The following is a 23,931-nucleotide window of genomic DNA, read 5'->3' as shown; positions in this document are numbered from 1 at the left end:
GATCCGCTTACTGTGTGAGAACATGCAAATGCAGCGACAGTAATACGGAGAATCAAAAAGCATTTTGAAGACTTGCCACAAATGTGCACACGGTCCCAAAAGGTTCGACTTGAATTAAACTGGTGATGGTTTGGCACCCATGACAGACCTGTCTGGACTCTGTGACCATTCACAGCCGGGAACGCTGTGCTCAGCCGGACTCGCATATTTAGTCAGAAATGAGCCAATTCCCCATATAAACAGATTGCTTCACAGGACTGAAATTTAAAAAGTGCTTGTAGTTTGGAAAGTCCTCCGTCACAAAATGAGTCCAAGTACATGTAGACTAAAGCAGAGCGACATTTGTAATCACTCCAGAAATCTCATGATTGCTCCTCAATCTCAACTTTTCAATAAACTGGTCACTGAACTGAAGAAATCTACTATGTAGCTCAATTGACAATAGCGTTATTAAGGCAAAGGTTAATTGTAGTCTCCAAAGATAATCATATTAACAACTGCCCTGACCTCACTAATAAAAACACAAATAAGCTAGTCATTTAAAGATGTGTTCTCACGGTTGAGTTTAGAGAGCAGTTAGTACCAGCAGCAGTAAACAAAGTCATGATTACCCATTACGTTCATATTAGGTCATTTTGCATACACCAAACATCTCTACATAATTTTTAAAAGACACAAGAACAGTGAATGGAACTGAAAAACAATCCTTTTATTGTGGTTTGAACAAGAACAGTTTACGATCTGGGTCTCTCCTTCTTGCCTTTGTACAGGGCCATAAGAGACACGTTGGCCACCTTGACAACCTTGAAACGTACACCAGGGATATCACCCACGGCATGTCCCTTACGACCGAATCCGGCAACCAGAACCTCATCGTTTTCCTGCAACAAAACAACATCGATTCAAAACAGAGTTCACCACCTTTAAAGCCACATCGATGTGTATAGTTTCACATCTAAACTCAGTATTTACCTCAATGAAGTTCAAGCAGCCATCGTTGGGGACGAAAGCTGTGATCTTCTTGCCGTTCTTGATCAGCTGGACTCTGACGCACTTTCTGATGGCAGAGTTGGGCTGCTTGGCTTCAACACCACTGCAAAAACACACAACATGAAATATAAAATCCACACCAACGTCTTCAACACTTCACGTGACTTAACGTATAGATTCTTACACTTTCTCAAGCACGATTCCTTTTGCGTGAGAAGCTCCACCGAAGGGGTTAGCCTTCAGAGCTGTACCCAAATGAGCCTTCTTGTATTGTTTATCATGCCACTTCTGCTCGCGACGGTGGTTCCGCAGCTTCCTAGCAGTACGCAGTCCACGACACTTGCCTTTAGCAGGAAAACACAAAAACAGCAATCAAACATTATGTATTAAATATTACAATTCCAACATTGAGCACCGTAAGATTATTTCAATAACACTGCGTATTTACTACTACTGTTGATAATATTAACTTAAAAAATTACATGGGCTTCACATTTTTTACATTTAAATTTTAAGTGCTTTTTAAAAAGTTTTCTTATGCCAATAGGAACATTACTTTGACACTCGCTATATAGATCGGGTTAATAATGTAACTTCAACAGAGAAACCATTGAGACTTAGTGCATCTTAAACGTCCTTTTGCGTTTACATTTAAATCAGTTCAATAGATTAGTCACCGTAGTAACAAAATCAGACGTTACAAAACGCCACACTGTAACGTCAAATGAAGATGATCAAGACGTTAACGTAACGTTATTGGTCTGTAAAGGCAGCTCATGGCCGCCGCACGATGCTCTCATAATAAAACCCAAAATATATATAACATTGACATCATAGCAACCACTACTGTATCTACAGTGGTGCATAAATTATTTAACGTCTCATATATTCGCACAAACATGCAATAGAATCCAGTATAAGAGTTTTATAAGGTTTAATTTTTCGCCTAACACGTACCCATGATCGCGTGCTCTGAGTCCGGACAGGAAAGAGCGATCACGTGACGCTCTGCGAAAATGACTGCTGGAAGGACCCATAGGGTAGCCCAAACTAATGCCTGTGCCGAAAAGCGTCAGTAGAAAGTCTATGAAAGCGTGATTGTTGACATTTTACCATTCTGCACAAATACACTGAAGTGCTTATAGTACAGGGTTGATATATATATATAGTTAAGAAAAATACATCTTGCTGTCAGATGCAGCAATTAAGAAAATAAATACGATCTATCTTTCTGCTATTCTGCTCATTCGTCTAGGTCACCCTCAATATGCAAAACAGTAGCAGAAGTGTAAATGTTCCACAATCGTTTACGATCAATGCCATTGTCTCCTGTTAATTAATTGTGCAGATGATTAGTTATGGATTTAGTCGCGGCGTGTGTGAGCAGCACACGCACGCGTTTGGATACGGGCGTGGCCGCGTCGCTGGATCAACTCATCTGCTGGTCGCTGATTGGTTCCCGCGCCTGCCAGTCATCGCGCTGAGTTTGCGCCTGTTGTTCACGCAGATTATGAAGCAGCGGAGCTCAGCATCATCTCTGGCATTCTCATCTGGATGTATACATGGCATCACTGTGGAGTCCAATGTTTCTTGCCTTGTTTTCTTTTATTTTCCTGCAGATATCTTCGTCTTATGAGCAGCTGTCTGCCTTTGTGGAAGGGAGGTGAGTTGATCATTTTGTATTAAATTTAAAATCTTTAGTTCTTAACGATTAGTAACGTGGTGCTTCAGCTGTGAGATAGAAACCAGTAGAAACAAAGACCATACATACATACTGGGTGTCTTTTGGTGATAAACTGGTGTGGCACCGGTGCCTGTATTCTTTGTCCACCCATCATACACGGTGAGTCTGAATTGAGACTCAGGGGCTCTTGCAGTGAAACACAAGAGAAAATCCATCAGCATCAGTTTACAGGGCAAATCCATATTTGCTACTAAAATTGGAGGCAGAGATGAGCGTCAGATGAGATGCAGAAATGATCAACATCACTGCTGGAATGTGAGGACTGTGAAGCATCTCTCACGTCTGAGGCTCACCCTGTGATGCTTCTATTGATCATATAGGCTATGAATGAAGGGATTTGAACATATATTTTTAATTATGTTATTATGCATTCACTGGGCTGCTGAATGGCGCATTAAGCAATGCATTGTGGATTCAAGATGTAGGATCACATTATGAATATTTTATTTATTGCATACATGGACTTACGGATGTTTATGGTTAACGGTTGATCTTGTGATGCTCTGATTGTTTTGTGAATGAGCGGTTTATAGATAAATAGTATCTTATATATATTATACTGTATACTGTATATATAGTATTTCTCCTAGACATCAATGAGATTTAATGGAAACGTTTGCTTCTATGCATCTTAGATATTTCTCCTGAGAAAAAGACCCAGAAATCTTACAAAATGTCTCAGTTAGAGTTTCAGATCTCAGCAATGTCACATACTGAGCTCAGAATATTATTGAGGATTTTCAACTAAACATTTCTCATCATTTTACCTCTACAATCTACATTCATTTCACAGCGCAAACAATATACTATACATAAGTAAATAGACTTGTGTGATGTATATGAGACACTAAATAAGTAGATACACATTTTATGAACTCTTCATTTGAATATTGTTGTACTTTGATTGTTATTTTTGTAGCATGCTCTAAACAGCTAAAAGCACGTGCTATGTAACACTAACATTATGTGATCTGTTTTGCTACTTGAGTGATTATTGATTTATTTCCCAGCGGTAGCCCATAGGCATCTAAACAATTTTTATGCTCAAATCTTTTCAGCATGTTTACAGTCAACTTCATATTGCTGTTCTTCAGAAAAAACAAAAGGCAAAAAAACAAAAGGCAGCGATAATTGGCAACGTTCTGCTGAGGAGAAGATGAGCGTGGTTTGTATTTCTCCACAGGCACTTGCACAGATGGAGTTTTACTACATGTAGGCCAGTCCAGGCTTTAGCTGTGTATTAACAGATTTGATATGCTAAAGCATCTTGATGTGACTTTAAAGACATGCTTTAATCCGACCGTCCCAGCTGAAATATGTTTCATGGCATTTTGAAGCGGTCAGCATATTCCATTATTCTATGAATGTGTTGTGTGTGACCCACTGCCGCCCCACATGTTTAGAAAGCAGATAAAGGAGCACCGCCGGACCAGATCCACAGGAGGATTTCTGTTTGCTTTCTGGCTTCACGTCTCGTTTTGACTGGAATTCATTTGTTTTAGAGTTGCTGCGTTTAAGGTTTGCTTGTGGCGGAATCTCTGTTTGACTAGATGTAGTTATGTAACAAAAACAGAACACAACAACCCCTTCGCACAGTTTCTTATAGCAAAAATGTAACCATCCAAGAGACAAAATTACGGATGCAATAGATCGCACAGGCGTGATGAGATGAAAATATATCACGAAACCAGAAAAACGTACCAATTTGATGATGTTTACAGGGCTGGTAAACAAACACTAACACCATGAGCACAAGGGCAGAAGTACACACCTCACAGGGTCACACTATCACACAAATGCAGTCTGGAGCACAACGGGAGTCCCGAGGTGATACATGGTTTTATACTGGCACCACACCTCACACAAACAACAAATATCTGCATTTATTATCCAACAGAACCTCAACTGCAAGTTTTAATATGACTTTACTTCATATTTATATGTAATTAAGGGTTTTGACAGAATATGTGATGTGCTCCTGATTACCACAAGACTTTAATTTTGACTCATATATTTCTATTACATTAATAGTCTTGAAAAAAATCGTCTCGTCTCATAAAAAATATTTTGTTCGTTTTTACAACCTGAGGTCTTGAAAAGGTTGACTTAAAGGAGTAATTCACCCCAAAACAGAAATCCTGTCATCATTTACACACCCTCATGTCAATTCAAACCTGTATGTGTTTCTTTCTTCTGCAGAACACAAAAGAAGATATTTTGAAGAAAGTTGTTAAAAGAAAACTGTCAGTCCTCATTGACATCTATTGTATAGACACAAAACCAATGCAAGTCACAACGTTTTTTTTCAAAATATCTTCTTTTGTTTGTTTTGGGGTGAACTACTCCTTTAATGTTTTTTTGGCATGGCTGTGAATATCCTTTTACAGCACCTTTATTTTACCTGGAACATAATCAACTCCTCTTCTGCATATGAGCTTTAAGTTTCATCTAACTCAAGGCATCCGATTTTAATCTCTGACTGTAAATGTGTACCAGCGTTGTCAGCCCGACCCGTAATCGGGTCTGAGAAGGCTCAGCCAATTCCGGCCTTACTTTGTGATAAGACAGTTAAGAGTTGAGTAATCCTTCTGCATAACGACCTGTAGGAAACACAGCGATCTCTTTAATAACTCAACTGTTTTTCCTATTTGGCATTCAGATCCATCTACTATCTCAGACTATGATCAGATTTGCCTATGCCATCCTCATTCATTTTATTTTAAAGGTTTTTTTGGGGGGGGGCACTTGAGAAGAAGTTAACACTTAAAGGGAAAGTTATGTCTCCTGAGCAATGAAATATCAACCTCTGAGCAATAACATTTCCTCTGGGATCAAAGCGAAGCATAAAAACCGACTTGAACGAATGTTTGTCTCACTTTATGGAGGGTGACGTTCCAAACAGTGACTCACACCATCAAAGCTTCTTCAACATCTCATTGATATTCATGAAGTGTGAAGATCATATCTGCTGGGGGCTGCTGCTCCAGTGACTGTATTCAAACAGATAAAAATGATTCGTTTATGAATGTTTATATCTCATTATTCAAAGAGTTCTCATATTAATGCAATGCACGTCTTATGCTTACAGCTCAGATGAGCCACCATCTCAAGACATCAGTCGAGAAAGTATGTTTGTTTTGCTACATACGGTTCTTATGTGTCTACATGTTTGGCAATTAAAAAGGATGTTTTGTTAGTTTCAGTCTATTTGGTATTTCCTATTATAGAACAGAAAAATGATTTTAGGACCATGGAAATCTTTTGCATTGTAGACCTTAATTCTACTTCTTGAAATGACATATTTGATTGAATCGTGTGATTATGCTGCGGTGCCATTTCGTCAGAATCTCTCATTGGTTGTGCTCTCGTGCAGATGGCGTCGGCGGTGATGCTTCGCCGTTTGAAGTTCGTCTCAGACGAGCTCTGCAGGTGAGATGAGCCACAGTCTGCCAGAGGAGCCAAAGTGACCTTGTGCTGCCGCTGGGGTGCAGATTTCCATCCAAACAAGATCTATTTAATACGTGACAGACTGCGTTATCTGTGGAAAAACAGATTGCTACATTTTTCAATCAGGAATTTTATTCTGCTTTAAACTTTTTCGAAAGTTCACCTGATTTGCTTTAAGGACGGGATTTGACTATGCTGTATCAAAAGATCAGTTACGTAGATGCTTGTGTTCTCCATTTTATCCTCTAAAAACAATACAGTATTATACTTTTATAGTAGCTTTTGAAAGCACAGTGAAAGCACAATGATACCTATTAATACAAGATTATTTTCATACATGTCCGTTTGGGGCAAGTTGTCACATTTAGTGTTAAATGTTATTTGACTGATATAATGTGCAATGTGACAGCTTTCTCCATATGGGTGACATATATGGCAACTGATCTTTGTTCCTCTTGAAACTCACTCTTAGAAATAAACCCTGGTGTGACAACTAGCCCCTGTGTCACCTGTTGATGTATTGTGTGTTTCAGCCGTATGGACGGCACCCGCACGCTCCATCACGCAGGAGATTGCTGCAGATTCCAGGAGCGATGCCGTACTCTCCTCTGAGCGTGGCGCACAACGGAAAAACCTGCATCCTCTTCAGAGCCCGCAAACTGGCCATCAGGTACAGGAATCACAGTTTAGTGGACCTCACGGACAGAACCTTCGGCCCAGATGCACCAGTGGACACCAAAGGGTCTTTCTGCAGTAAAGATAAAGCCATGTGAGTCCAGATACACACCACTATTGTAAAGATGTGATTTAATTCAATAATTAATGGCAATAATGACGCCGCTTTTGACAGATTGATGTCAGTTGTTATTACTTGAATGCGTTTGACTTTTGTTCTCAATGGTAATTCTCATTGCACTCCCATTTTACATCAATTAAAAGCAGTGTCACGTGTATTTTTTTATTCTTCAGACTCAATCTACGTTATGGGGATGTAGAAGACCTCAGAGGCCTCTCCATCAGGTTACTTTGTTTTATTTTATGCTTGCTATGTCAAACTAATAAACCACGAGAGAAGATATGTTACAGACAGTCATTTTCCCTCTACGTGATGAAACCGATATGACAGTATGTGTGTTTATTTCCACAGGCTTCAAATGTCAAACACGTTCTACGAGTCGGCCGGGCAGAACTGGTTCACTCTCGATAACGTTTACATCCACTACAACTGGACATACGAGGCCACGTTTAACGCCACAGATGTGTACGCGCCCTCCATCAACTCCTACCACTGCCAGCACGTGAGCAGTCTCCAGAAGTACGACACGCTGCTGGTGCCCAGCGCCGGCACGGACCACGCCGCAAACTGGCACATAACGTTCACAGACTTCCAGGTTGGCAGGCGACACTTTCCTCCATCCTCCGCTTGTTGTCGGGCTGATCAATGGTTCGTATTGGAATTGTAGCATGCCGCGCTGTATTTTTAGCTGCTGGTGGGTGGGAGTGATGCGATTACGCAAGCGTGTGGTTTGGCGTGGAGGCAGCATCTTGTTAAAAAGTGTGTGGTGGAACGCGCAGAGTCGGGGTGAAATGAAACGTTCTGCTTTCCCTGGAGCATTCCTTTTCATTGTAGAGTTTTTCTTTCACGTGTTTTTCTCACCTCACCGTTTCTCCCGACAGATTCAAGCGTTCAACCTTCATTCCAGTAAGTTTGCGTCGGCCAGCGACTGCGCCACGTTCTTCACCCCGGCGATCCTCATGGGTCTGATTACGTCTCTGATCCTGCTGCTGGTGTTGGCGTACGCTCTGCACATGGTGGTGCATCTGAAGCACATCGACCGGTACGAGGAGCACAAGACGACCATCTACTTCCCTCGCAGCACAGAAGCCGAGTGCACAGAGAAGACCAGCTCCTAGAGTCCCTTCAGAGGTCAACACATGGACAGTTCTCTGACCGGAGGCAGATTTGACTGGAGCTGTACGTAGGAAAGGTCCCGTCCGTTTGGGACTGACTGCACCACGGCAGTGACGTCATTGTGGTGGGACAGTGGAAGTCCGAATGCTGCTCCTCTGTGAGCTGTCACAGGTTCTTCAGTGTTACAGAGGATTTCTGCCAGATCTCACCAACAACCCTGAATCTGAAAGGAGTATTAACATTTAGCGTCACGGGAGTCTGAAGATCTTGGGATATTGGAATGATACCTGAAATAGCACAATACCCAAATATATCTTACATTTGCTTTATGTGTGTTTTCTTCTGTTTAACTGATAATGACCAGTTAAATACTGACGCCTCTTTAAAGTCAACATGAAATGTCTGCAATCTATTTACACTTTTGGAATCGCAAGGCGGATTGGTAAAGGTGTTTGTTGAATGGCAGGTGATTGGAGGGATGGTAACATGCACAGGCAATTAACTTTGAAACACAAACAGGTGTTAAAGGTACAGTTCACCCAAACATGAACATTCTGACATCATTTACTCACCATCGTGTGGTTCAGAGTCTGTATGTCACTCTTTCTTCCGTGAAACACAAAAGAAGAGATTTTGAGAAATGTCTTGGTGGTTTTGTGTTCATACAATGGAAGTCAATGTTGTTTGGTCGTCAACGTTCTTCAAAATATCTTCTTTTGTGTTCCGCAGAAGAAAGAAACTCGTACATGTTTGGATCAGCTTAGATTTCATGTTGACTGTAAAGTTACAAACTGTGAATAAATCATTATGATGTAATATAGTATTTAAATTGCCAATCAATTCTGAATGACTTGCCAGCAAGTTTGTATGAATTCTACAAATGTAATGCGTTTCTGATTGGTCCAAAATATATTCTGAATGCAACTTTAAAGCATCATCGGTGCTGACCAGCTAAAAGTCTTATAATAATAAAAACATATTGTGTAATATTTTCAATACAGCGTGTAACCAGCACTTACAACATGTAATAAAAAAACTCCCTTGAGGATTTGCAGCTAATGACACTATTTTATCCAGAACTGATGTTCATTTGAGAAGGTGTATTTTCAAATGGTTGTGTTTTATTTTTGTGTAGATTGTATGTTGAGTGATTTTTGTTTTTGATTTCTTGTTTAATATTTATTAGTCTTTTGTGTATGCTTTAAAGCTAAACCTTGGGCAGTGGTGAAGATACACATGGATTTTTAACCAACACCCATTAAAGCTAAAACAACAATGCAAGCAACATGACATTTGTTGTGTAGTTAACATATGTTAAATGAAAAGTAAAGAGTTTTATGGCTAGAGATATTTCAGTGCCAGAATAATCAGATGGTTTGCATTGGGGCATTAGGGACCCCCCATAAGAAGTAAAAATAGACTTAGGGGTCCCTCAGATATTTTTATTTGAGTAAAAATGATGATGACAAATGAATCAAATGACAAATTCATGCAATGGATATGGTAAATTTCGTGAATTCATTATTTACAAAAATGTATATTAAGGTTGTGTATGGGCTCGTTGTCATATCTCTTAGAATTGTAAAGGCCCCGCCCCACGTCTAAACACGCTAGTAAGCGCAGGACATCGTTGACATGAGTGCTTGATCGGCGTCGCTCCGGTGGAGCTCACTTCAGATAAAACATGGAGAATAATAAACCTCCACTCGCAGTCGGGAAGAGGAAGCTTCTACTTTTTTGAGGGGTAATTTTCTCTCTGTATATATCTATCCACTATATTGATCAATTCCATGTCAGGCCTTTTGTATTCCTTGCGTAAATTATTATTAGGCCTGGTTCTGGGGTGCTAGAGATCTCGATGAAGATGAGTGACAGCTTTTTAGTAATTATAAAGGGAATGCTCGTTGTGCGGTTTCTGTGCTATATACAAGTTAATCCATTCAGAATTGTATAAACTTTTTTTTGGATAGCCATAGTTAGTTCCTGAATAAAGCACTCACTCATAACGGTCCCTTGCCGCCACCTACTGGACGTAACTGTAAACTGCACTGAAATCGTTGAAAAATCCCACACTAACACAGACTAACAGCCGGTCTTGTTTTAAATGCAAAAAACTGGTTTATTAGATATTAAAAATATAAATTATATTAGATCCGTGCTTCTCTTAAAGGGGCAGCAGCATAATAAACGTCTCAGTTTTGTTCATGAAAGAACGAAGACAAAAAACACTCACTGCTCTTCACTGATTAAATTATAACTTTAGTAAGGTTGAATCAATATTATATTTAATACAGTGAAGACTATAAAGTATTTACATTATTTAATTTCTGTACCTGATAAATACTATTATAAGACCATGTAAAACACCTGAAATGCACTGATTATTTGTATGTTTGCTTTATTACATTCATCTGTGCTATTAAACATACTTTGATTACTTGATCTTATTTGATTACTTACTGATTAGTTGTTTTCAACAATAGTTGAAATTTTTGAGTTATAGGCTAATAGTTTTTATGGTATCATACGCTTAGGTATTACATAGGTAAAAAAAACAACAAACAAATAACTAGATATTATTTAACACTTTTTTGTGGTGGGGACAGTGAAAATTTTGGCAGGGCCAATGACTTGCCCGACTGGGCCAGTAGAAAAAATCTCTATCCCTGAAAAGTATGTAATTATGCATACTATGATCAAATATATTTTGTATTTTGTATGAATTGTATATTGCGAGACTAACCCCCACCAAAAAAAGTCTTATGGTGGGGACCCCCGTAAGACTTGATTCAATTCGAGCACTGCTTAAAACCCCATTTAATAAGAAGTTGGGTTTTGAGTTTCGTGTGTCCGACAGGTTACACAAACGCTTGCCCTAATTTTGTTTGTTTGTTGTTTTTGAATGTATACTGTCTCCCTCTCTATTTTGTTCTCAGGTGTGGTTGATGTTGAAAGTGTCTCTGTATTGAACTGCACTGAAAATGAAATGACAATGGAATGGAATAAAGTGCACAACATCAACAATTACGTCCTGGTGATATTGATTGATAATGTACACAATTTCATCAGTGGGTCTGATAACGTTTCTGTAGTCAGACATACGGTTTCCTCTCTCCATCCTGGATGGGTGCACCGCTTTATACTCCGCGCTGTATTAAACAGAGAAATGAGCGATGGATATCTTTTCCATGCAGCTACAGGTGATTTTCAGTTCCTTTAGGTCTTATAAAACGCGTTGAGGTACGCACAGCAAGTCATCCTCTTTTCTGTTGATGTCTTCTGCAAAATCTGTTGTTCTCTATTTCAGCTCCACAAAATGTGGACGGTGTGACTGTACAACGTCAAAAGGATACAAGTATAACGCTGAAGTTCAGCGACACAAAGCATGTCTTGGGAAACAGGCATTTTTATATTCTACAATACGGAGAAATCGAGTCTTACACGGGCCTACATAATGATGACCGTAATTATGACGGTTTCATTTATCATTGTGGTCCCAATACTGAACATTTCTTAGAGTTTTTTTATCATTATTATGAAGACACATATACAGTAACATCTCTCTCTCCTGGAACCAAATACAACTTCACTCTCTACTGGGTTTTGAATGGTGTGAGAAGCCGTGGATATGAGTTCACTGATGAGACCAGTAAGCATATTATAAATATAACCTCCACATTTGGCAAGTTCCGAGCTCTTGTAACCAGGTTAAGTATCTTTGAATACACATTTTTTCCAGCTCCATCAAAAGTCACCGGCCTTAACTGTGAGTATTCGTGGATGGGGAGAGCTATAACTCTGCATTGGGATGCTCAGTTTGGATTGAGATCTGAATTTGAGGTTCGGGTGAACAGAGGAATTCCAGAACAGGTGAATGTCACGAGATATCAGATCGATGGTGCGCCGTCAGCTGTACAGTACTTCACTGAGAAGCAGTCCAGTGTCAATCAAGTGTCAAACCAACACATCAGGCGCGTTTTCATTATACTGTTCATTACTGATTACAGGATGAGCCACACAGCCTGATATCTAAAAAACCAACACACAAGAAACCTGTGGTTAATGGACCTTGTGGTAAGAAATTAAATGCAAAAAATGATGATATCATACCTTTCTTGTTTTTCTTTCTTCTCAGGTGTAATTGCAGTATGTGTGTTGGTTGTTTTTTTAATAAGTGTGTTGTTTGTTTGTCTTCTGCAAGTATAGAAGATTTGATCTCAGAAGGTCAGTTTTCTAATGTGAATGATGCATTTTAGAAACACAGTCCATTTGTATTGTCGCAGATGTTTTTTGGGAGAACGGGTGAATGAGCGGAACGCTGCTGATCAGCCACTGGATCGGATCTATGTAAACACAGCTACTCGCAACACTCCAGAAAATCACAATTCGAGTGTTGAATCAGAGAGTAAAGACACCAGCGGGGAGATCAATCATTATGAAGCCCCTGATATGACCGTATAAATACTACATTTACATTTAGTCCTTTTATCCAAAGCGAATTACAAAGAGTTCAGGGAGCAATAAGCGATATGTCATACAGGAGCAATAATAGAATAGGTGCCAATACAAAGTTACTAGTTTCAACAAAAGCTAGAACACTACCTACTATTGTAGTACTTCTTTTATATTCAATCATTTAAATCTACTAGTCACGTTTACTTCGGCTCAGTTTAAAGATTTACAAATGTCCTGATGTTAAAATATTAAAATCCTGCTCACAGTACTTACCATTGTTGTTTTATAAAGAGGCTTCTGCGTGATCAAAAAAGTAGAACTACAGAAGCATGAAGGAAAAACCTCTCTGGTTTCCATGTTAAAATATAACTTGCATTTGACAGACACTCCTTTTGGAAGGTTTGATACAAAGATGAATCTCTGTATTTGCACACGTGTGAATATGACAAGAATATGTATTTTATGTACATAAAAACTATATTTCTACTGCTAAGATCGCATTGGGGTTAAAAAAAACTTAAGGTGTTGTTTTAAGTCTAGATTTAGAATTGCTTTATAAAATAGATACATTTTGTTTTAAATTAACTTATTATTAATAATATTTCGACGTTTGCTCTCTGATATTTACTCTATTGTTTTATTTGCATTGTTGTATTTATTGATATTGCTTACAAAACATTTTCTGTTCTGCACTGCACCATAGAAGAAAACAATAAACACTTTTTAAAAGGTACTTTTTGTGTAATATGTTACTGTAGTGACATCATGTTCATTTTTCATGTCAGCTGACCCAGGTTCAAACTATGTCCTATGATAAATCATTTATTCCAGTTTATATTTCTAAACATATTATACCAGAATACGCTTCTTTTTTATTTTTTATAATAACATTTTGTTATAACAAAACAATGTTACAACATAAACATAACATAACATCAAAAAACACTTAAGATTAATGAAAAGAGCGAAAAGAGAAAATAAAACATTACCATGGCTCAAAACAAACAAGACAAAAACCAAACAATCAAACACAATAATAAAAACAAAAACAGGAGAGGGAATTACACAAAAAAAATGTTTCAAATAGGTTGAAAAGCTTATGTGCCGTGCAAATTTTACAAGTTCTTTGTGCTTTCGTATTAGAAGAAAACATAACTGTTTTTAAATACAGTTTTATCTCTTGTAGAAAGACTACAAAAATAGGTTTTCAATTAGAAAATTTATGTATATAAAATTTACATAGAGAAAGAATTAGGTTGATTATAAAACAAGCATTTTGGTCACCTTAGAAAAATCCCAAAATAACTGTTTTTAGGCTCATAAAAAAACATTCAAAATAGTATTTGAAATAAACGAACCGACATGTTTCCAAAGTTGCTGAATACAGTTGCACGACCAAAACAAGTGAATACGTGTTTCAGTGTCATTCTGACAAAAATGCATTTGGTGTCAAAGTCAGATCCAATTTATTTCCTCAGAAAAGTTTTGGTAGGGTAAATGTTATGGAGTAGTTTAAAGGATATTGCTTTGACTTTGTTTGAGAGAAGATATTTTTGTTGCATGGACCATATTATTTTCCAGTTTAGATGATCAAAAAGGCTGTTCCAGTATGAAACAGCAGAAGGGGTACAGGCAATGCTCTCAATAAGTAAAGCTCTCATTTTAAGATTTCTTCCTTTTTTACTAATAAAACATAATTTACCAGCAGGGGCGGAGCTACGGGAGGGCCTGGGCGCTCCTAGGACCCAGTCAGGGCGGGAGCCAGTCAGAGCCAAGAAAATGATTTTTAATATTATTTTTTAATCTTAATTCTAAATTTGAATTGTATGAATTAATTGTTTGTTTATTAATGATACTATCTAAATATTATTGCGAATGTGCTCACGTGACGTCAGTTACGTTACGGCAGTTACGCTGCGCGCCAATATCGCTGTCTGTAGATTCTCTTTCAATGCTCATGTAAACATGGCTAAACAAACAGCTGTCCATGTGGCAATTTTTTAAAAAGCCCCGTCTAGATAAAGAAGGTGAAATACACACAGCAACATCCAATGAGTCGAGTGCTAATGGCAGCATTTGTGCCAAAGCCTTCGCTGATATTCTCACTCAATTAGTAAATCAAATTTGTCCGCCTCCAGATCAGTCCGCGATAGAAGAACAGAAAATGTCCGAATACCGTAATTGATGGAAAGCCACGCTCCTTCAGTTCTTATTGGTATGAACAGTTTGGTATGGATTGAATATAGCAATACAAAGGTGCCATATTTTGTAAAGCATGCAGACATTTTCCTGAGGTACACACCGAGTTTACTTTCACAAGAGACGGTTATAAAAATGGTAAACTCCTCCTACAGGCCTGTAACAACTCTAGTACACCGCACGCAGTTGCGCTGACTTTTGACGCATACAGGGAAAGCCGAGGGGCCTTGTTAAATCAACTGCACGGTGATGCCGTTTCATTTGAAGAGCGACGTTTAGTGAATTGCATTTGACGCCACAACGGGACAGAACACCGGTCCATTAATTTTATTTAAAAATGACTCCGGTTGAAAGGTAGATGCGAATTATTCCTATATATCATTTACTTTCTGTATCCGCCTCTGCTTACCAGTAGTAGAATAAGCTTTTATGAGTAGCTAAGGTACCTCTTGAAGTACGTACGTCACAATGAACGTCTGCGTCACAAAGCGGCGGTCTGATTTTATCTTGAGCGCTCGCGCTGTGCTGCTCAGTGTTTGCTACTCGCGCTCGGAGACGGTCGACGAACGAATTTCTGTTGAGAAACAGCGAAGATGGGGCAGAAACTTGGCAAAAGAGTGGAAACTGACGGCGTTGTCGATCGGAGCGGTGTGTACGAACAATGTACACCATCGACCGATTCTGAGAGAGTCCAGGAGGACATTTTTTGGACGTGGAGAGCTGCGCCAGCGACCGCAAGTAGCAAAAATAACTCGCTTGTGAATCGTGAAAGTGATGAAGAAGTCGATTTATTTTGGCCTTCGGGAGCAAGTCAGGTCCAAGATGAGAGTTGTGAAGGAGATGTAGAGGAGGTTGACCTATTTTGGACATGGAGAACGGCTCGGGATGACGAGAGACCTCAGGTTACTGATGTAACGCCGGTCGCTGTGCCAGCCGAAGGTAAATAATATCATTACATTATGTTTACCTTCGTTCAAATGTTTGGGGTCAGCTCACTTGTTCATATTTTTCTGTAAGATGCTTTTAAACTTTATATGAATTCCTGTCTATCTACGTTTGGATACTTCAAGCATTATTTGCTCCATGTCACCCAATGTGCAAAACCCAATGTTTTGTCATGGAGGAGAAACTAATATGTTTGCACAAATATATATATATTTATATATTTAATTTATATATAACACCTAAGCACACAAGGTCAAGAGAAATATTTTATGCAAGTGACCCTAAACCTTTGAACATTAAAAAGGTAATGAAGGATTATGACCACAAATCAATAGTTTATGAACGTTAACATATTATAGATGTGTTATATGAATATGTGTGAAATGCTTCAAAATATTTGAATCAAACTTCAATGTTTTATAACTAATGATCTGGTATATAATGTAATGCTTTTAATTCACTGGATAAAAGGACCTCAATTTTGAAGTCTGATGTTGTCATTTACTGCTAAGGTTAAGATTTTACCTTAGATAATTATTTTTATTTATGATGTTTTTATGATGTAACTTATTTTTTAAAAGGACGATGATGAATGAACAGATCATTTGTTGAGAATAAGAGTGAAATCTGTACTGTAAAACTCTCCTGTCACTTTTCAATATCCTGCTATTAATAGGATTGATTATTAATGTAAGTGTTCATCATTCCATAAATATCCTCGGATGTAATTGATTTTGTGTTTGATCTCGTTCCTCTCTACAGATGAGATTTCAGGACAGGGTGTCACTGCAGAGGTCCAGGAAAATCCGGAAACTCTCACCGGTGACCTAGAGATCCTCACCACTCAGGATCCACTCGCATGTGTACAGAATCCAGTCCTTTGTGACTCCCACGTGCACTTTGGGTTGGACTCGAACAGTGGTGCTGTTCAAAATCCAGTCGCAAGTGAGTCGGAAAGGGATGAAGAAATCCAGCAAACTTCAATCAGTCAGTCTGAAGAGAAGCTGGAAGACGAGGAGAAGCCCGGTGTGATCATTCAGGGTGAATTTACTTCCATAATCCCAACATACACATACACACTTTCGCTCGTATGTAATTAGAACAAATATTGTTAAAATAGTTTTTATGTTAACTACATTTCTGCATCTCTTTTAATAGAGATCAACTCCTGCTTGTATAAGATCGGTGAAATGCTGGGGGAAGACAGTTCTGTAGCCGTCTATGAAGGGACCCGTGTGCAGGATGACTTGAAGGTTTGTTTTGTTACTTACAGTAAATACCCAGCAAATAGTTTTTCGTCTGGTTTGTGCTACTCTGTTTAATATCTCGCTCTGTCCTTTACAAACCTTCTCAATGTATCTTATTTCCACTATTAAGTGCTCGGTCTATTTCTTACATGTCTGCTCATGATGAATGCTTTGAATGAAATTATTTCTGCATGACTTGACTGTAAATCATTTCTTTGTTTTGTTGATTAGGTGGTAGTGAAATATGTCGATACCACTAAGCGGGTGGATTATATCGTCATCGTAAGTAGTACCTGTTCTTCTTCAACTGAAAACATCTACATACGCTTTTTACATAAACATATTGTCTTTAGTTTTTCCAAAATTTGAAATTTGTCTTTCTTCTAGCCGGGTTATCCTGCACCCCTTCCACGTCAGGTGGCTCTTCACATGCTTGCATGTCAGGGAGATGACGTTCCTGAGATTGAACGGCTCGTGGACTGGCAGGAGTATCCGGACCAGTTCGTCATGGTCCTGGAGCGCCCTTCTCCCTGCGAGGGTTTGGAGGAATTTGTTGCGAGTAACGGGGGAAAACTCGATGAGGAGTCAGCCAAGGAGATCATGTGGCAGGCAACCATGGCTGCCCACATGTGCTGTAAACGGGGGGTTTTCCACAGGGATATCAAGCTGGAGAACTTCGTCATAACAGCAGACACCCTAGACCTCAAACTGGTCGACTTTGGGAGCGGTGAACTACTTCAAAAGTCGGCCTACAAGACGTTTACAGGTATGTTAGACACATTACCATTTGGATAAATGAGATGACAGCATTCAGATTCAGCGCTAGGCTCACTTTTAGTGGCTACAAAACGCTGTGGCAATGTAAACGGTGACATGAATCTGTTTTCATCAGGCACGAGAGACTACGCCTGCCCTGAATTTTTCCAAACGGGCGAGTACTATGGAAAGCCGGCGACGGTGTACTCGCTCGGGGTGCTGTTATTCGCCATGTTGTGCGGGAAATTCCCCAACTGCAATGACCGGAACTGGATCAATGAGAGGAGGTGGTGCAAAGACGGCTTGACTGAGGGTGAGATCTTCATCACACCAACTGTAGTTCTGAATGATAGAAAAAAGAATTTTATGAAAGAATTGAATAAGATGATGAATGAGAGCAGCTGTGTGAAGTTTAAAGTGACATTCAGATAAACTCACGGTTTAAGATAATAATGGCCTCTTCCATCTTTCTGAACAGAATGCTGCCGTTTGATTGAAGACTGTCTGCAGGAGGATCCAGATAAACGTATTCGTCTGAGAAAGATCTTTAAACACAAGTGGTTTCAGGTACGGAGCACCCGGCAAACAAAGGGTTTTGATGTTAGTTGTTGGTTTATTCTGAAATCTGAAAGTTGGCAAGTCAGTATATGTCAGTATCATATATTTACACAAAACACCACTTTTATTTTTGTTAATTTCAGGACAAAGATCCTGCAGACTGCCTCCAGACTCCCGTCCGCTCTCAAAACGATGATGTCATTCAGTATCGAGATGATGCTGGGTCTGACATCGATGATGGTGTGGACGTTTTAATCTTTCACACTTCAAACAGTCGGTGTGAAGAGGAGATGGAGGGTGTGGAGAATCACGGTGCGATCATTGAGGGTTTACTTTCACAATGCCAACACAACACAACCCAAAACTATTTTTTATAAGGGAAGTATTGCTAATGTTTGGTGATTCATGTCTGCTGCATTTATCTTTGAACAGAAATCAATTGCTGCCAGTATGAGATCGGCAGAGAGCTGGGCCAAGGCGGTTTTGGAACCGTCTATGAGGGAACCCGTGTGCGGGATGGCGTGAAGGTTTGATTATTTTTCTGTCTTGTCCTCATTTTTAAATCTCTCACTATTGATCTTGTCAAACCGTAATGTATCCAATGTCCATGACGTTAGTGCTTTGATCTATTGAAACCTGACCAAACACGCTCTTTAATGTTGTAAATGTATTATAGTAAAGTTGTGTTCAGGATGAATGCTTACTGAAATCCATTGTTTGTTTTGTTGATCAGGTGGCAGTGAAAGTTGTCAGGAAGAACGAGCATGTAATGAAGGATTACATGGACATCGTAAGTAGCTTGTGTTATTATTCAACTGAAAACATTGTCATCGTTTTTGTACTACACAAACCTAAGTTTGGTCAAGACTGAGCTAAATCCTTGTTTGATAAAAATTGTCTTTCTTCTAGCCGGGTTATCCTGAACCCATTCCTCGAGAGGTCTATCTTCAGATGCTTGCCTGTAAGGGAGAACATGTTCCTGCAATCGTCCAGTTTCTGGACTGGCAGGACCGTCTGGACCACTATGTCATGGTCCTGGAGTGCCCTTCTCCCTGTGAGGACCTGTTGAGTTTCATGGTGCGCGCAGGAGGCAGACTCACCGAGAAAACAGCGAAGGATATCATGTGGCAAGCGACTGAAGCCGCTGAAATCTGCAGCATACGGGGAGTTTTCCATAGGGACATAAAATTGGAAAACTTCCTGATTAACCTGAACACGCTGGAGGTCAAACTGATCGACTTCGGGTGCGGTGATCTGCTTAAAAACTCAGCTTACACAGATTTTATGGGTATGTTTTATCACTTTCCTTTATGAACAGCAGTTTACATAAATGCTAGATGATTTTGCAGATATTGTGAGACATCACATTTATTGCACGCTAATCTGTTCTCCTCAGGCACAGAAATGTACTTCTGCCCTGAATTCTTCCATACGGGCGAGTACTATGGAAAGCCGGCGACGGTGTACTCGCTCGGGGTGCTGTTTTTCGCCATGTTGTGCGGAAATTTCCCCAGCGTCCATGACCTGGACCAGATAAATGAGAGGAGGTGGTGCAAAGACGGCTTGACTATAGGTGAGATCTTCATCAGACCAACTGTAGTTCTGAATGATAGAAAACAGAACGAGTGCTTTGATAAAAGAATTGAATAAGATGATGAATGATTGGAGGTGTGAAGTTTGAAGTGACATTCAGACGAACTCACGGTTTAAGATAATAATCGTCTCTTCTGTCTTTCTGAACAGAATGCTGCCGTTTGGTTGAAGACTGCCTGCAGTGGTATCCAGATGAGCGTATCGATCTGGAAAGGATCCGTTACCACGGGTGGTTTCAGGTACTGAGCGGTTTATGCACCTGACACCCAACAAAAAAGGGTTTTGATTAAGTTGTTGGTTTATTGCGAAATCTGGAAGTTGGCAAGTCGGTATATGTCAATATCATATATTTACTGTACACAATACACCACTTATATTATTGTTCGTTTCAGGACAAACATCCTGAAGATGACCTCCAGACTCCCGTCCGCTCTGGGAGCGATGATGTCATTCCGTATGCAGATGATGCTGGGTCTGACATTTTAATTCTTCACACTTCAAACGGTCAGTCTGAAGAGAAGCTGGTGGACAATGAGAATCCCGGTGTGATCATTCAGGGTGAGCTTACTTTCACAATCACAACACAATTTATCAAACAGAAATAGTCTATTTGTTTTTTTTAACAACAACAGTATATTTTATAAATATTGTTAAATAGTTTTAGGTAAATAAATAATGCTAATGTTTGGTGATTCATGTCTGCTGCATTTATCTTTGAACAGAAATCAATTGCTGCCAGTATGAGATCGGCAGAGAGCTGGGCCAAGGCGGTTTTGGAACCGTCTATGAGGGAACCCGTGTGCGGGATGGCGTGAAGGTTTGATTATTTTTCTGTCTTGTCCTCATTTTTAAATCTCTCACTATTGATCTTGTCAAACCGTAATGTATCCAATGTCCATGACGTTAGTGCTTTGATCTATTGAAACCTGACCAAACACGCTCTTTAATGTTGTAAATGTATTATAGTAAAGTTGTGTTCAGGATGAATGCTTACTGAAATCCATTGTTTGTTTTGTTGATCAGGTGGCAGTGAAAGTTGTCAGGAAGAACGAGCATGTAATGAAGGATTACATGGACATCGTAAGTAGCTTGTGTTATTATTCAACTGAAAACATTGTCATCGTTTTTGTACTACACAAACCTAAGTTTGGTCAAGACTGAGCTAAATCCTTGTTTGATAAAAATTGTCTTTCTTCTAGCCGGGTTATCCTGAACCCATTCCTCGAGAGGTCTATCTTCAGATGCTTGCCTGTAAGGGAGAACATGTTCCTGTGATTGTCCGGTTTCTGGACTGGCAGGACCGTCTGGACCACTATGTCATGGTCCTGGAGCGCCCTTCTCCCTGTGAGGACTTGAGCGCTTTCATGATCCGCAACGGAGGCAGACTCACCGAAAAACTAGCGCGACTTATCATGGAGCATGTGACAGAAGCCGCTGAAATCTGCTGCAATCGTGGGGTTTTCCACAGGGACATAAAAATGGAAAACCTCCTGATTAACCCGTGCACGCTCGATGTCACACTGATCGACTTCGGGTGCGGCGATCTGCTTAAAAACTCGGCTTACACAGAGTATATGGGTATGTTTTATCACTTTTCTTTCCTGTGAACAGCAGTTTACATAAATACTAAGATGATATCTTCAGATAGTGCCTCTGCTCACTTTTGAGACGTCACATTTTTTGCACGCTTTTCTTTAGGCACAAGGATCTACACTTGCCCTGAATTCATCAAAACGGGCAAGTACCATGGCAAGCCAGCGACGGTGTACTCACTGGGCGTACTGTTGTTCGCTTTGGTGTGCGGGAAATTTCCCGACCGTCATGACCGGCACCGGATAAATAAGAAAATCTGGCACGAAGACGGTTTGACTGAAGGTAAGATCTTCATCAGACCAACTGTCATTCTGAACGATACAACACAGAAAACTAGTATTAATATAAAACCGGTTATAAAAGATTTTTTGAAACGCAATCAGTCAGAACAGGTATGAAGTGACATTCAAATATTTTTTTTTGCACAGATTGTTGCGATTTGATTCAAGCCTGTATGGAGAAGAATCCAGAAAAGCGGATCCAGCTGGAAGAGATCCTTAACCACAAGTGGTTTTAGGTACCGTGCTAGAGTTAAGTCTTTTTAAGTGTTTTAGCTTTCTTCGCATCCGTTTCCCTACATCCAGGAAAATGTTTCTGAATCTCTCTGTCATCTCTGTCTGTCTCTGAATCTATCTGTCATCTCTGTCTCTCTCTGTCTGTCTCTGAATCTATCTGTCATCTCTCTGTCTGTCTCTGAATCTATCTGTCATCTCTGTGTCTGTCTCTGAATCTATCTGTCATCTCTCTGTCTGTCTCTGAATCTATCTGTCATCTCTCTGTCTGTCTCTGAATCTATCTGTCATCTCTCTGTCTGTCTCTGAATCTATCTGTCATCTCTCTGTCTGTCTCTGAATCTATCTGTCATCTCTCTGTCTGTCTCTGAATCTATCTGTCATCTCTCTGTCTGTCTCTGAATCTATCTGTCATCTCTCTGTCTGTCTCTGAATCTATCTGTCATCTCTCTGTCTGTCTCTGAATCTATCTGTCATCTCTCTGTCTGTCTCTGAATCTATCTGTCATCTCTCTGTCTGTCTCTGAATCTATCTGTCATCTCTCTGTCTGTCTCTGAATCTATCTGTCATCTCTCTGTCTGTCTCTGAATCTATCTGTCATCTCTCTGTCTGTCTCTGAATCTATCTGTCATCTCTCTGTCTGTCTCTGAATCTATCTGTCATCTCTCTGTCTGTCTCTGAATCTATCTGTCATCTCTCTGTCTGTCTCTGAATCTATCTGTCATCTCTCTGTCTGTCTCTGAATCTATCTGTCATCTCTCTGTCTGTCTCTGAATCTATCTGTCATCTCTCTGTCTGTCTCTGAATCTATCTGTCATCTCTCTGTCTGTCTCTGAATCTATCTGTCATCTCTCTGTCTGTCTCTGAATCTATCTGTCATCTCTCTGTCTGTCTCTGAATCTATCTGTCATCTCTCTGTCTGTCTCTGAATCTATCTGTCATCTCTCTGTCTGTCTCTGAATCTATCTGTCATCTCTCTGTCTGTCTCTGAATCTATCTGTCATCTCTCTGTCTGTCTCTGAATCTATCTGTCATCTCTCTGTCTGTCTCTGAATCTATCTGTCATCTCTCTGTCTGTCTCTGAATCTATCTGTCATCTCTCTGTCTGTCTCTGAATCTATCTGTCATCTCTCTGTCTGTCTCTGAATCTATCTGTCATCTCTCTGTCTGTCTCTGAATCTATCTGTCATCTCTCTGTCTGTCTCTGAATCTATCTGTCATCTCTCTGTCTGTCTCTGAATCTATCTGTCATCTCTCTGTCTGTCTCTGAATCTATCTGTCATCTCTCTGTCTGTCTCTGAATCTATCTGTCATCTCTCTGTCTGTCTCTGAATCTATCTGTCATCTCTCTGTCTGTCTCTGAATCTATCTGTCATCTCTCTGTCTGTCTCTGAATCTATCTGTCATCTCTCTGTCTGTCTCTGAATCTATCTGTCATCTCTCTGTCTGTCTCTGAATCTATCTGTCATCTCTCTGTCTGTCTCTGAATCTATCTGTCATCTCTCTGTCTGTCTCTGAATCTATCTGTCATCTCTCTGTCTGTCTCTGAATCTATCTGTCATCTCTCTGTCTGTCTCTGAATCTATCTGTCATCTCTCTGTCTGTCATCTCTCTGTCTGTCTGAATGTATTTATCAAATGGTTGCGAAGTTATAGTGGTGCTATAATAGGAGTTATATAATTCCTATTATAGCACCACTTAGTGGCCAAACGCCACATTTTTTTTATCGTGACCTCGGAGTGAGCTTGTACACATATGTTCCAAGCCCCTTGAAGATATCTCAAACCGTTCACGAGTTATTGTGATTTATGTGAAATAAGCTTTTTGGTGCCGCCTAGCGACTGAATCGAAATTTCAAATTCTTTTCGATAATTATTTACAATTTGCACAAAATGGTAATTAGCGAAAAAAATAATACCGGAAATGAAATCGGAGATAATCGTTTTATTCGTCTTGAGTCAAGGATTCCAAGGATACCAA

At 39.7% G+C, this 23,931-nt stretch overlaps 5 protein-coding genes across 7 annotated transcripts; 4 read left to right on the top strand and 1 right to left on the bottom strand.

The window, feature by feature from the left end:
* Positions 1-688: 688 nt before the first annotated feature.
* On the bottom strand, positions 689-2,075 carry rps23 (ribosomal protein S23). The gene is made up of 4 exons (XM_057362536.1): positions 1,948-2,075; positions 1,175-1,334; positions 973-1,093; positions 689-881 (listed from the first exon to the last, which is right to left on the bottom strand). The coding sequence occupies exons 1-4, from the start codon at positions 1,949-1,951 to the stop codon at positions 735-737; spliced, it is 432 nt and encodes a 143-aa protein (XP_057218519.1). The 5' UTR covers positions 1,952-2,075; the 3' UTR covers positions 689-734.
* Positions 2,076-2,460: 385 nt separating this feature from the next.
* Positions 2,461-13,081, top strand: atp6ap1la (ATPase H+ transporting accessory protein 1 like a). Of its 3 annotated transcripts, XR_008965096.1 has the most exons (12): positions 2,461-2,653; positions 5,823-5,860; positions 6,108-6,163; positions 6,715-6,950; positions 7,151-7,201; positions 7,329-7,572; positions 7,859-9,837; positions 11,030-11,293; positions 11,401-11,742; positions 11,833-11,963; positions 12,101-12,167; positions 12,377-13,080. XR_008965096.1 is itself a non-coding variant. In XM_057362535.1 (7 exons), the coding sequence occupies exons 1-7, from the start codon at positions 2,553-2,555 to the stop codon at positions 8,093-8,095; spliced, it is 963 nt and encodes a 320-aa protein (XP_057218518.1). In that variant the 5' UTR covers positions 2,461-2,552; the 3' UTR covers positions 8,096-10,508. The 3 variants fall into 3 exon arrangements, 1 of the variants encoding a protein (XP_057218518.1); XR_008965095.1 differs by having other exon boundaries at positions 11,833-12,167; positions 12,377-13,081; XM_057362535.1 differs by lacking the exons at positions 11,030-11,293; positions 11,401-11,742; positions 11,833-11,963; positions 12,101-12,167; positions 12,377-13,080 and having other exon boundaries at positions 7,859-10,508.
* A 2,929-nt stretch (positions 13,082-16,010) lies between these two features.
* LOC130570948 (serine/threonine-protein kinase pim-1-like) lies at positions 16,011-18,031 on the top strand. Its single transcript, XM_057361492.1, has one exon. It carries the CDS (start codon positions 17,369-17,371, stop codon positions 17,732-17,734), a length of 366 nt encoding a protein of 121 aa, XP_057217475.1. The 5' UTR covers positions 16,011-17,368; the 3' UTR covers positions 17,735-18,031.
* On the top strand, positions 17,813-19,903 carry LOC130571660 (serine/threonine-protein kinase pim-1-like). Its single transcript, XM_057362784.1, is given in 6 exon segments — positions 17,813-18,008; positions 18,174-18,262; positions 18,397-18,565; positions 18,686-18,780; positions 18,987-19,043; positions 19,163-19,903. Coding segments are annotated over 6 exon segments (1,347 nt in total).
* Positions 19,904-19,962: 59 nt separating this feature from the next.
* Positions 19,963-22,105, top strand: LOC130570947 (serine/threonine-protein kinase pim-2-like). The gene is made up of 3 exons (XM_057361491.1): positions 19,963-20,404; positions 20,569-20,926; positions 21,046-22,105. The coding sequence occupies exons 2-3, from the start codon at positions 20,906-20,908 to the stop codon at positions 21,451-21,453; spliced, it is 429 nt and encodes a 142-aa protein (XP_057217474.1). The 5' UTR covers positions 19,963-20,404; positions 20,569-20,905; the 3' UTR covers positions 21,454-22,105.
* Positions 22,106-23,931: the final 1,826 nt, after the last annotated feature.

The sequence above is a fragment of the Triplophysa rosa genome, linkage group LG20 (genome assembly GCF_024868665.1).
Source record: "Triplophysa rosa linkage group LG20, Trosa_1v2, whole genome shotgun sequence".
NCBI lineage: Eukaryota > Metazoa > Chordata > Actinopteri > Cypriniformes > Nemacheilidae > Triplophysa > Triplophysa rosa.
This window is presented reverse-complemented; position numbering and strand designations above follow the sequence as displayed.

What these genes read in the sequence shown, in the direction of transcription:
- rps23 (XM_057362536.1), bottom strand. An exon ending in GGAATCGTGCTTGAGAAAGT is followed by an intron (nt 1,094 to 1,174) that starts GTAAGAATCTAT and finishes GTGTTTTTGCAG; the next exon opens with TGGTGTTGAAGCCAAGCAGC. An exon ending in GCTGCTTGAACTTCATTGAG is followed by an intron (nt 882 to 972) that starts GTAAATACTGAG and finishes GTTTTGTTGCAG; the next exon opens with GAAAACGATGAGGTTCTGGT.
- atp6ap1la (XM_057362535.1), top strand. Translation starts at nt 2,553, where the DNA reads ATGGCATCACTGTGGAGTCCAATGTTTCTTGCCTTGTTTTCTTTTATT. An exon ending in TGCAGTAAAGATAAAGCCAT is followed by an intron (nt 6,951 to 7,150) that starts GTGAGTCCAGAT and finishes TTTATTCTTCAG; the next exon opens with ACTCAATCTACGTTATGGGG. An exon ending in CTCAGAGGCCTCTCCATCAG is followed by an intron (nt 7,202 to 7,328) that starts GTTACTTTGTTT and finishes TTATTTCCACAG; the next exon opens with GCTTCAAATGTCAAACACGT.
- LOC130570948 (XM_057361492.1), top strand. Translation starts at nt 17,369, where the DNA reads ATGCTTGCATGTCAGGGAGATGACGTTCCTGAGATTGAACGGCTCGTG.
- LOC130570947 (XM_057361491.1), top strand. Translation starts at nt 20,906, where the DNA reads ATGAAGGATTACATGGACATC. An exon ending in TGAAGGATTACATGGACATC is followed by an intron (nt 20,927 to 21,045) that starts GTAAGTAGCTTG and finishes TCTTTCTTCTAG; the next exon opens with CCGGGTTATCCTGAACCCAT.